Here is a 13,822-nt window from a genome sequence, read left to right as displayed (position 1 = left end):
GTAGACATTTTATCTATCGAATGAAGTGTTTATCATACTATTTCGTTCAGTTGCTTAGGAGCTATTAACGCTCAAAATCTCGGTCTCCGGCGTAACGCTTTCGTATTCGAAACTTTGATTTTACACCCCGGTATAGAAATGGTTTTGACGTAGTCCTACGTCAAAAACTCCTCAAGGTTGCCGTACAGAAATGCTGACTTTATGTCATACTGCTTCACCTTCATCTTTTTTTTTTGCCGCAACTGAAAACAGTGCCCGGAATGTAGTCAAACGTACAACCGGTGCAAATATTTCATCATATTCAGACCCATATCGCTGGTTAAAACCTTGGGCAACAAGTCGTGCTTTGAAACGCTCCACTGTTCCATCCGCATCTCGCTTCATCTTATATACCCATTTGCATATCCAAGTGCCCGTTTCCCTGGTGGCAAGTGCACGATCTCCCAGGTAACATTTGCATGAATTGAATCTAACTCCTCTAACATTGCATTCCACCATTCGCGTTTGTGAAGACTTGCTTGCGATTCTGCGTAATTTCGAGGCTCCACCTCTAAATTTCCTGCGACACAGGCATATCTCTATGGCAGAACATTCTTAGTTGCTCTTTGTGACCGACGGACCGTCAGCTCTAATGGATCATCTAACGGTTCCTGGAAAAAATTATCGTCATTACCATCGTCATCGTCAAGTAACATTCATTGTCAGCCAACATATCACCAGGGTCATCGCTGTAGGGTTCGGAATTGTTTGAAAGAAACACGATTTACTGGTCCAACTCTGCGTTTAATCACCGTAATAATTTTCACCTTCACGCTTGAACGTACTTATCTTGTCTGTCTCCTTTCCTCGCCGTTCTGCCATATCGTCCAATATTTTCACCTAAATAGAGCTGAATTATTTTTAGGTTTCGGTGATTGACACAAACGTGGCGCTGCGGTATGTAGATTCGGCAAAACTGAAACTGGCACCACTGCCTGAACAGGCGAGTTCTGATTGGGAACTGATTGAGAACTGTCAACTGGATCATTGTTTATCTCTACTTCTTTTCTTCCCTCTGATGGCACCAAAACAGGAACGATTTTTGTTGATAGATTCTCCAACGAAGATTCGCAGTCAGATCTGGGTTCCTTACGTGGCTTCAAGTGTTTCAAACTTCGACGATAGTTGCTTCCGTTCACATCCACTGTGTAGGATCGATCGCTGAGGCGATTTGTAACAGTACCAGGCGTCCACTGTTTGGAAATATCCGGATTCATCTGCACATATACTGCTGATCCGGTTTGCAGCTCAGGTAGATTTCTCGATTTCCTGTCGTAGCTTAATTTAGTTCTCCTTCTGTTTTTTTCGATTGATTGAGGAACATGCTCTACAACTTTTGGCATGAGATTGGCCCCGGATGTTGGAATTCCACAACGTGTAGAACGAGAAAACAAACGAGCAGCTGGACTAGAGCCAATCTTATTTGGAGTATTTCTCCAATGTAATAGTGCATACCAGAAGTCGGTTCCGGTCCTCTGAATTTTTCAGTAAACGCTTTGCAATCCTTACGGCCGCCTCTGATTTGCCGTTTCCCTGCTGGTGGTGATGAGTTGAAGTGATGTGTTCAATGTCCCATTCTAGCGCGAACTTTTTCATTTTCTGGTTAACGAAGTTTGTCCCATTATCCGTCAACATAGTTTGTGGCTTTCCATGTCGAGCAAAATTTCTACTGCATGCTACAATAACCGACTCCGGCGTCAAATCTCTTAGGACATCTACCTCAAAAGAATCTGAATAGTGGTCGACAGTGATCAGGAACTTTTGTTTACGACCACGAAACTCGCAAAAGAAGACATCCATCGAAATCAACTGGAACGGATAGATGGGAATTTGATGACTCATCATAGGTGGATTTGGTTGTGACGACGCAAATTTTGTGCAGACTGGGCAGTTCTTAACGATGTTCTTGATTTGGTTGCTCATGCCTGGCCAGCACAGATTTGCTCTAGCCAGTTTGAAAGTAGCTTCACACCCATTGTGGCTAACGTGACATTTCTCAATCATTTTACGACGTAATGCATACGGAACGAGGATCCGATCTTGTCGAAAAATAATGCCACCCTGAACGGATAACTCATCCCGATAACCGTAGAATACACGGATCTCGTGTGGTACTCGATCAACTGATCTAGGCCAACCCTGTTGAACAAAAGTGATAAGTTTCTGCATGGAATTATCCTTCATGGTTTCGCTCATTATTTCGCTTAGGCAACTATCCGATATATTAGGAAATTTTGTAAGTTCTAAATACTCGATATCTTCAAACACTTTGTAAATGTGCAGCTTTTTATACTCATCCTTTACTGCTTCGTCATCGAATGGTGCCCGAGAAGCGCATCGGCCACGACGTTTTCCTTTCCAGTCACGAACTGTATCACCAGGTTTTAACGTTGAAGATTGAGCAGCATATGTTGTAATCTTCTTGGGGCAGACAGTAAGGGTTTCCGGAAGATGCTGATCAAAGGCTTGTGATCGGTTTTCACAATTGTTTTCGGATTTCCAACCACGAGCTGGTCGAAACGAATACACGCAAATAGTATCGCCAACAATTCTTTTTCGATCTGCGCGTAATTTCGTTCAGTGGTAGTTAACGTTCTTGATGCATATCCAATTATTCCTTCATCCTGATAGACTGCAACTCCTAGCCCAAAGCAACTTGCATCGCATTCAATTATTAACGGCTTCGCAGGATTGTAGTACTGTAGAGTTCTAACGTCAGCAACCAAGCTGTCGCGGACAGATAGGCTACGAAATAAGTAAGACAAAATATACATTTAAAACAAGACCCCAGCTGAGCGAAGGAAAATATGTAAGAGCAAGACAAACTCAAGTATTTGCTTATCCTAAATCCCAAATGGGAAATAGTCGTTTAGTTAGGACGAAACGCAATATTTAGATAGGACCAATGTAAGGTAATTAACAAATGTAAGAGCTCAAGTGTTTGATCAGGCTAGAAAACGCTTGTAGCTCGAAATTATTGCTGGTCATAAATTCAAAACAGACGAATATTTAGATTGCGTCTGGTAAACAATTTAATGCACGCATCGCTTAGGATGCATTTATTACCCTTTCCATCCCTAGCTGCGCGCTCGGCTAGATACACCAGCAAAGTGTAATAAAATATAAGATGATGTTTATTCAGGTTTATTTTTAGGGCGAAGGATGGAAAGGGCCAACTCGAAAATAAGATAGGCCCACGGTGACGACCACGTGGTCGTCGCGTGGAGATAATGGAACCGATGTGTATCGGTTTCATGAAAGAGAGAGGAGATATTCCTCATCTTTAGGTTAAGAATGTCTGTATATATATTGTACATATTTGAAAAATAAAGTTAGTCTTAAACACGAACTCACGCGAAAAAGCGTAAAATTTCTTTATTTGACAGAAAGAAATTTTCATGGTGGCTCCAGAGAGGAACACCAAAGTTTCAGTGCGGATTCCTGACTCATACAAAAGCTAAATAGGCAGTGATTGCCAAGTAATTTAAAAAAAAAAATCGACATGTGAACAAAAGTAATTCTTGGCAGCGATTGCCATTTGTTAACAAATTTTCCGGACAAAAGTGATTCTTGGCAGCGATTGCCATTTGTTAACAAGTTTTCCGAACAAAAGTGATTCTTGGCAGCGATTACCATTTGTGAAGTATTTCTGACAAGTGGAAAATCGGACGTTCATGTGATTGGCAGAGATTGCCTTTAATAAAAACAATTTTTGGACAGTGATTGGCAGTGATTGCCAGGAGCTGAAAAAGTGAACCTTGGCAAGCTCTATCAAGGCAGTGATTGCCGGTAGTTTGAAGGCAAGATTGTCACCTGGAACGGCCAGGTTAAGAACCCGAACAGTGTTTAAAAAAAAAAAGAGAAGTAATAGCAGCAGCACTAGTAACAGCAGCAGAGCGAGTAGATTCCAGGAGCTGAAGCAACAATAGGAGGAACCAGCTGCCGCAGTGAGGCAGCCGTGGAACAAAGACCTGGGGTGTGACGAGCGGTCGAACCAGGCACGGACACCAGCAGAGCCGAAAACCAGTAGCCGTGGGCGCCAGTAACAGCATCAGCAGTAGCAGCAGCAGTAGAAAACCATCGCAGTAGGAGCGAAACCAGGGTGACTTAGTACAAGACGACTTCACCGGAAACAGGTATAAAATTCACACATATAAATAAGTAAGGAAAATGTCTGTACAATTCACTAATAATAAGAATGGAAATTGCCGATTGTGCAATGAACCCGACTCTAGGGATGACCTAGTAGCGTGTGACGAATGCGACCGATGGTTTCATTTGACATGCGCAGGTCTAAAACAAAAACCTGCCAAAAATGAAAGATGGTTATGTATCAAATGTAAACGCATAGAAAGTGAGTTGCTTAGGCTCCAATCAAAGTCTGCAACTTCACTAGAGGATCTTATGAGAATTCATAGAGAATCGATACAAACTCTGGTAGAATCTTTCCAAAACATTAAAACGGAAAACAAAGAAGAAGATCTCGATCTATCTAGATTAATGGTAAGACAATCTCTTTCAGATCTTCCAATATTTGACGGCTCACACAGAGTGTGGCCTAGATTTAAAATAACTTTTGAGGAAACCACCCTTCAAGGAAAATTTTCTGAATTAGAAAATATAAATCGCCTTCAAAAGCATCTAAAAGGAGATGCACTGAGGTTAGTAAGTGCGCTCCTAATAGATAAATCAAACGTTCCCAAAATAATGGAGAAATTAGAGTTGCGTTTTGGTAACCCAGAAACAATATACTCAAATTTGTTGAAAGATGCGATAAATGTCAAGAACCCTCGTTTTGAGTCACCACAAACAGTCATTGATTTTGTCACGTCGATCGACTGCTTCGTAACAAACGTTAAAATGTTAAAACATGATGAATATCTAAATGATCCAAGATTGATTCGTGACTTGGTTGCAAAACTCCCAAAACCCCTACATTTTCAATGGATAAAATTCGTGTCAGATTCAAAGAGAGATAGAGTAGATATAGACCCATTCATACCAACATTAGAAGATTTTAATGACTGGTTGAAACCGCATGAAGAATTACCTACAATGCTACTCTCGGAAAAAAACGAGCGAAATACTAGAGTTGATCGTCTAAACACCCTTGTTACAAGGCAAACGAATTCCAAACACAAGCGTCCGCTTAAGTGTTTCTTATGCAAACGTGATCACAAAACATCAGCATGTCCAGAATTTGAAAAAATGAATGTTCCTCAGAGATATGATTTCATCTATAAACATAAACTATGTTTAGCCTGCTGTAATTTCACGAACCATATGGCAAAGAACTGTAGGATAGCAAAGCCTTGTGGAGTTGATGGATGTAAATTCAAACACCATCCTCTATTGCACAGAAGTAGCGAAAAAGACAAGGAAAGTGTTCCTCAGGAGTTCGTCAATGAATAAGGAGAAGAAAGTTTTGTATCAAATTATTCCGGTTACGCTAGACAACGGAAGTAAGAAGATTCAAACTTTCGCGTTTATTGATCCAGGGTCGTCTGTGAGCTTAATTCACGATAACATTAAAACCAAACTAAGAATGAAGGGTCGGAATAATCCATTGACATTGATTTGGACTAATGGCGAAACTCAACAAGAATTAGACAGTGAAGAAGTTACTGTAGGTATATGCGGGAGCAATGATCAACATTTCTATTTGAAAAATCTGAGAACCGTATCAGATTTATCGCTTCCGTCTCAATCAATGTGTGTTGATGAATTGCAACAAAAATATGACCATTTAAAAGGTTTAGCCTTAAAAGGATATAATAACGCCAAACCAGAAATATTGTTGGGTCTCCCACACGCATATTTGATAAGCGGTAGTGAGGCGAGATCGGGTAGGTTTAATGAACCAGTTGCTCAGAGAACTAAGCTCGGATGGGTGCTATTTGGACAGACAAATGAATGTAAAACAGAAAAAGAGCATGTACTCACCAATGACGAAATTGACTCATCAGATCTATTCAACAGACTGATGGAAGGTTACTTCAGTTTAGAAGACTTTGGAGCAAAAGCACCTGTGAGGGCATTGATGTCTAACGATGAGAAAAGAGCGATTGACATCATGAATAAAACTCTGACTTATCAAGAAGGAAGGTATGAAATCGGACTGTTGTGGAAACATGATAATGTACAGTTCCCAAATAGCTATCAATCAGCCTTGAACAGACTTCATGGTCAGGAATCAAGGATGAGTAAAAATCCAGCCTTGAAAAAATGGTATGTGGACAAAATTAAAGAGTATGTAATCAAGGGATACGCAAGAAAACTCACTTCTAAAGAGCAACAGAAACACGATCCTAAAAACTTCTATCTACCACACTTTACAGTGGTAAACCCAAATAAATTCCCTATAAAACCACGATTTGATGCTGCTGCAAAGGTTAAAGGAGAATCTCTAAACACAAAGCTATTATCAGGCCCAGACGCGACAACGTCGCTGCAAGGAGTTTTAATACGGTTTAGAGAGGGAAAATTTGCAATTGCTGGGGACATTCAAGAAATGTTCCATCAAGTAAAAATAAGAAAAGAGGATCAAAATGCTCAAAGGTTCTTATTTAGGGAGAATTTTGATACAGATCCCGAAGTATACGTGATGCAAGTAATGACGTTTGGAGCTACTTGCTCACCAGCTTGTGCACAATTCGTGAAGAATTCAAACGCAGAGAAATTTAGAGAGGCTCACCCACAAGCGGTAGAAGCTATACAAAACAACCATTACGTGGATGACTACCTAGATAGTTTCAATGACTTAAAAGACGCGTCAAAAATCGTAAACGAGGTTATTGCGATACATAAACATGGCCACTTTAACATTAGGAACTTTACATCCAATAGCGAGAAGCTGCTAGAAAAAATTCCGATGGAAAATAGGACTGAAATTAAAAAAGTGTTGTTCGAAAAACGCGAGGAATCATACGAGAAAGTACTTGGAATATACTGGGATACAAAAGAAGATTGTATAAGCTACAAAGTAGAAATCCCTATTACTCAAGAATTTACTAAACGACGATTGCTCTCACAAAGCATGAGTGTTTATGACCCGCTAGGATTACTTTCGCATATAACAATTCAATCTAGAATCTTAATGCAAGAGCTTTGGAAAAGTGGAATTACATGGGATGAACCAATTAACTCAACCATGAAGGCTAAGTGGGAAAAATGGCATCAAAGACTCGAAGAAGCTAAATCGACCAAAATACCACGCTCATATAGTAAATTTTCTTACCCTAAGGAACGAGAGCTACATGTATTCGTAGATGCATCAGAGAATGCCTTCGCATCTGTAGTGTACCTTAAAAATATATATGAATCATGCACTGACATCAATATCGTAGCCGCGAAGGCAAGGGTGGCACCAACTAAAATTATTTCTGTACCACGGCTTGAATTACAAGCCGCGGTATTAGGGACTAGGTTGGTAAAGACGGTGAAAGATCAACTGCGCATATCAATAAAAAGAGTAGTTTTTTGGACAGATTCAAGAACAGTATTAGCGTGGATTCGCTCAGAACCACGCAAATATAAGCAGTTTGTTGCCTTAAGAATTGGAGAAATCTTAGAAACAACATATGTAAACCAATGGAAATGGGTAAATAGCAAAAATAATCCAGCTGATGAAGCTACGAAATATACAAAATATAACTCGATCTGGTTCTCTGGTCCCGAGTTCTTACATGCCAATGAGGAAAATTGGCCCAAGGAAGATGAAAAAATTGATACTTCCGAAGAAATTAGACCCATGTACCCTATCAAATCGAAAAAAATCAATGGTCTTGATAATATTCACATAAATTGGTGTTCGGAATTTACAAGGCTAAAGCGATCACTAGCCATTGTATTCAAATATATTGATTGGTTAAAATCAAAAGTGAGAAAAATAAAATTCAACAAAACCATCGAGAAAGTTGATTTGGATTATGCCGAACGCATCTTAATTCAAAAGGCGCAATGGGAGTCATATCCCAGCGAAATGGAACTACTACAGAAGGGAGAGAAAATCCACCAAAAAAGCGAGATAAGAACGCTCAATCCTGAGCTCTGCGCACACGGACTGATAAGATCAAGAGGCCGCATTGAAAATGCTAACTGTCTACCTACTTCAGCTAGAACGCCTATCATACTGTCTTACAAACACTACGTAAGCACATTAATATTACGCCATTACCATGAGAAATATCGGCATAGAAAAAGCGAAACGGTGATAGCAGCCGTACGACAAAAGTTTTGGATCAATTAAAACCGTTAAAACCGTTAAAAGAAACTGTCAGTACTGTAAAAACATGTCCGCGAAACCTGTTCCCCCAATAATGTCAGTCCTACCACCATGTAGAGTTACGCCATATTGCAAACCATTTACGTTTACTGGAACAGACTATTTCGGGCCATATTGCGTATCTATAGGCAGACGAGTAGAAAAACGCTGGGGATGCCTATTCACCTGTCTGACCACTAGAGCAGTGCATCTTGAACTAGCACAAGATATGAGCACAGACTCTTTCATTATATGCTTTCGAAATCTACAATATCGTAGAGGTAAAGTACAAGAATTATTTAGCGACAATGGAACTAATTTCATTGGAGCGAAAAACAAGTTCGAAAGAATGCTTAGAAAATTATCGAATGACGAAGTTAAATGGCACTTCAATCCTCCCGCTTCGCCACATTTCGGCGGAGCGTGGGAAAGAATGGTAAAAGAAATAAAAAGTTTGCTGCCGCAAGGGCAAGGAACAATGCCAGAATATGAGCTCCGAACGGTTCTAACCGAAATAGAATTTCTTATCAACAATCGACCATTAACACATATTCCACTAGATATTGAAGATGACGAAGTTTTAACTCCCAATCATTTTTTGTTGGGATGCGCTGGCGAAGCGGTAGCTTCTATCGACGATGTCTCAAGGGCGGAGGCCACTCGGCAGCACTGGAAAAGAGCGCAATTAACTGTCAAAGGATATTGGGATCGATGGGTAAAGGAATACCTTCCAACATTAACTAAAAGAAACAAATGGTTGGAGAAAGTTAAACCTATAAAGGAAGGCGACATAGTTGTATTCGCCGATGAGGAGAAAAAAGGCAAATGGCATAAAGGCAAGGTGATTAAAACCGTTGTTAATACGGACGGACAAGTTAGATCCGCAACCGTAAAAACAATAAAAGGGGAATTTATTAGACCAGCTGTGAAATTAGCAGTATTAGAGGTGATTCGAAACGATACAGACCACACTAAGAGCTCGCCAGAAAATAATATTTTTTCATCGCCTCTCAACTTTGTTGGTGTAATACAAGCTGCACCAGAGAATAAGATGGAAGTGGGAGAACGAAAAAAGTTTCCGAACTGGGGAATAAGGAAAACAGCTGACGACAAACATGTAAAAGAACTTGCATCGAGTTTCAAGTCAAAACAAGATCAAAAACAGAAAGTTACAGGAAAAATGAGACCATATACTGGCTCAATACAAAACAAATTAGTAACTGCTTTAGCAGTTTTGGCATTAGTTAATTTAACAAGTGCCGTGAGCATTAAGCCTCTCGAAGGAGGAGGATTGATGTTCGACCATTTAGGATCCTGCCTAGTAAAGCGTGGAATCTGGAGGACGAACATCGTATCCAATATAGCACCTAATGACGATATATCCATGCTTGATTCAATTCATTCGAATTTAGCAGAAGCCTTAACATTTTTGGGAAACGTAACTAGAGACAAAACTTTAGCAGAAATAACTATGTCAATAGAACGACAATGTAATAACGCTAAACAAGAAATAACTCTTTTACGTCGACTAAAAAGAAGTAAAGGAATACTTGGTTTTCTGAAGGATTTACTATTCGGAAGTAATGACGTGGAAGACGAAGTACAATCTTTACGCATCCATGAAGAGCAGAAGCTTCATGAAATTTCACAGACGATGAGAACCCTAAATGAGAAAAGCAAAAATATGGGAGACGAATTAAGCAAGAGAATTTATAATCTTAATTTAGGAATGACAGCCTTGAAGGAAAAGTACTCGGAAGAAAAAAATAATAAATTTACAGAAAAGTTTTTTGAAACAACAATATTAGCTTCACGACTGATTGAAGGAATAACTCAAAAATATAGAACATTAAGAACCCACCCCTTAACTAACGATGAAATGCAAAAAACAACTGAGAAAATCAGACGGCAGTTGCCGAGAGGATACACTATCCTTGGGGACCCGCTAGCAGTCAAATATGAATTTAAGAATGAAAATGGAACTATACACATAATAATGGAAAATGTTATTATCTTTAAGAACAATTTCGAACTCTTAAGAGTAATCTCGATTCCTGAGAATGGAAGTATTGTACAGATAGACCACCCTACTATAGCAATAAACGATAACGAAGAATTTTTCTACCCAAACGAAAATTTAGTAAAATTTAATAATAGTCATTATATAATAAATCAACCAGAATTTATTAGAACAATGGATTGTATAGCTATTCCATAAATCTACAAAAAAACATGTGTATAACAAAAACACTACAGGAGCCATACGCAACGTTGATACAACTAAGCAAAGTTAATTCAATAGTGTATATAACCAGCCATTCTAAGACAATTATAATTCATTGCGATAATACAGTGATATCACCACCCTATAAGGTTGCGATTGTAGAGTTATCCCCAGACTGTAAAATTCTAACTGAGAATAACGTTTTATACGCCCAAATATCAGGAAATGATACAAAATCAAAAATATTCTTCAAATCAATAGAAAAGCTTCCATATAATATTGCAAAATTAGACGCAGATGTAAAACTAAACAAAACAATCTCGAATGAAAATCCATATAAAAATTTGAACATAGAGGACATAAGCATCCCTGAAAATGATCTAATTCAAAGGAAGCATGTCTTTACATTCGGCGGTGCAATAAGCATCATATCGGTAATTATGATAATAGGAATTTTCATGTTTATAAAGAAAAATCGAGAAGGAACAGACAACATAATGAAAATAACGAACCTCCACGTTCTATTCTAGAAATGATAAGGCTAAATGGATTACGAGAAGGATCAACATCAAGAAATCCTTCTATGATTGTAAACCGCGATAGTTGTCTGTAATTGTAAATCTATGGGATATATTTACGGGGTCCGGAATGTCGCGGACAGATAGGCTACGAAATAAGTAAGACAAAATATACATTTAAAACAAGACCCCAGCTGAGCGAAGGAAAATATGTAAGAGCAAGACAAACTCAAGTATTTGCTTATCCTAAATCCCAAATGGGAAATAGTCGTTTAGTTAGGACGAAACGCAATATTTAGATAGGACCAATGTAAGGTAATTAACAAATGTAAGAGCTCAAGTGTTTGATCAGGCTAGAAAACGCTTGTAGCTCGAAATTATTGCTGGTCATAAATTCAAAACAGACGAATATTTAGATTGCGTCTGGTAAACAATTTAATGCACGCATCGCTTAGGATGCATTTATTACCCTTTCCATCCCTAGCTGCGCGCTCGGCTAGATACACCAGTAAAGTGTAATAAAATATAAGATGATGTTTATTCAGGTTTATTTTTAGGGCGAAGGATGGAAAGGGCCAACTCGAAAATAAGATAGGCCCACGGTGACGACCACGTGGTCGTCGCGTGGAGATAATGGAACCGATGTGTATCGGTTTCATGAAAGAGAGAGGAGATATTCCTCATCTTTAGGTTAAGAATGTCTGTATATATATTGTACATATTTGAAAAATAAAGTTAGTCTTAAACACGAACTCACGCGAAAAAGCGTAAAATTTCTTTATTTGACAGAAAGAAATTTTCACAAGCCTTTCACTCGATTGAACTCTTCCTCCTCGACCTTCGTCCATTGCCATGGTACTTCATCCGAAATTAGCTTACGGAGATTCGTCAGGTTACAGCTAAGATTCGGAATAAATCTTCCCAAATAGTTTACCATTCCGACAAAACGATGCATTTCTTTTCGATTGAGTGGTGTAGGAAAATTCTGGATTGTAAAAATCTTTGACTCATCTGGTTTAAGACCGTTGCTTGACAACACATGTCCGTAAAACTTTACCGAGGTTTGACAGAGTTTTAGTTTAGATTGATTCAGCTTCACGTTGTTTTTTTCAAAACGAATGAGAAGATTCTTCAAGCATCTGTTGTGATTGATGAGAGCTTCTTCCAAAGATTCACCAGCCCCAAACAACAGCAGATCATCCGCCAGACACTCAACGCCTTCGAGACCCTGGATAACTTCTTGTAGTTTAATCTGGAAGATCTCAGGAGCTGAGGATATACCAAATGGCAGTCTAGTCCAACGGTACCGACCAAATGGAGTCCAAAAAGTTGTAAGTTTACTGCTGGGTTCATCGAGCTCTACGTGCCAGAACCCTTTCTTTGCGTCAACCGTGGAAAAAATCTTAGCCTTTCCCAGCTCCGGGAGAATTTCGTCCAGTGTAGCGAACTGAAGATTCGGTCTCTTTAGCGCCTTTTTGAGAGGAATAGAATCAAGGCAAATTCTGATGCTAGCGGATTCCGGGTCACCTCGTTGCACTATCACTATGTTGCTCACCCATTCGGTATGTCTAGATTCCTTCACGATCATTCCCTCTTTCTCCAACGATTCTAGCTCCTTCTTCAACTTGTTTCTCATGGCGATTGGAACACGACGGGGAGACTGTATTGAAGGTGGAACAGAAGGGTCGACCTCCAATGATACTTGACCGACGAATTTTCCGTAACCAGCAAAAATTCCTTTATGCTCCTCAATTATTCTCTCGGCTTCAATCCTGTGTATCTTTAACATGTTTGATGATTTTGTTTCTTCAGATTTACCGAACGTTACCGATTTGCAGAATTTAACGAAGCTTATTACCCGAGATACTTTTGTCGAAAGTAGTGGCCGCTGGTCTACGTCCACGACTTGTAAGACCAATCGGTATCGACGCTTCAGCCGACGACAAGGAATCTTGACTTCTCCAAGCACCTTTATGGGATTTCCACCGAAACTTTGTAGTCTGTAGGTTGATGGCATCATTTTCGGGTTATCATCTCCTGTGAGTTTGACTAACCAGTTATAGCCAATCAAGCTTGTATTTGCTCCGGTGTCTACTTCGCAAACTACTGACTTCCACTTCTTGGCGAATTTGAGTTTTAACTCAGCCATCACACCACCTCCTTTCGATGAATTATCGAAAATATTTCCAATTTCATACTCACTATCACTTTCCTCCGATGAATTTTCATTGCAAGATGATGTTTTCCCATCCGAATCGGTGCTTTCATCCTCCACCTCCTTTACTTTACGTGACCTCCTGCTCTGGAATCTGTTGGTGGCTTTTGTCGTAACCACTCCACGCCGTTTAAATCAACCGCTCGTCACAACAATAATCCAGAGACTGACTTCCAAATTCACTTCACAACTCATTCTCGAGAGATCGTCAAGTCCTCGTGTACCTCTCGATTTTTTCGCTGTACCTCATGTATGTCATACAGAAGAGAGGAGAGTGCGTTCGTTTGACACTCCCGATTCGCAATCTCATTAACGTTTCCGTTTTTATTTAGCAGCATTATACACCCTCAAATTCATATTCGCTATAACAAAGAGTTTTAGGTTACTCCGATCTCTCAGAGCATATCAACAAATAATTCAAAGCTCCTGAACAGATGAAGCACTTGTTATTAATTATTATTATTTTGTTGCTACATCGAATGAATTTTATTATATCTATGTACTGTTTTCATAACACCAATCCTATCTCCCACATTATGTGCGATTCACATAGCACGTTACAG

At 39.4% G+C, this 13,822-nt stretch overlaps 1 protein-coding gene across 1 annotated transcript; it reads right to left on the bottom strand.

Annotated features, from left to right (window-relative positions):
* Positions 1–1,458: 1,458 nt before the first annotated feature.
* Positions 1,459–13,523, bottom strand: LOC129779923 (uncharacterized protein K02A2.6-like). The gene is made up of 2 exons (XM_055787701.1): positions 13,247–13,523; positions 1,459–2,784 (listed from the first exon to the last, which is right to left on the bottom strand). Exon 2 carries the CDS (start codon positions 2,233–2,235, stop codon positions 1,459–1,461), a length of 777 nt encoding a protein of 258 aa, XP_055643676.1. The 5' UTR covers positions 2,236–2,784; positions 13,247–13,523.
* Positions 13,524–13,822: the final 299 nt, after the last annotated feature.

This window comes from Toxorhynchites rutilus, chromosome 3, assembly GCF_029784135.1.
Source record: "Toxorhynchites rutilus septentrionalis strain SRP chromosome 3, ASM2978413v1, whole genome shotgun sequence".
Taxonomy (NCBI): domain Eukaryota; kingdom Metazoa; phylum Arthropoda; class Insecta; order Diptera; family Culicidae; genus Toxorhynchites; species Toxorhynchites rutilus.
The sequence above is the reverse complement of the archived record's forward strand: the minus strand, read 5'-3'. Positions and strand labels throughout refer to the sequence as shown.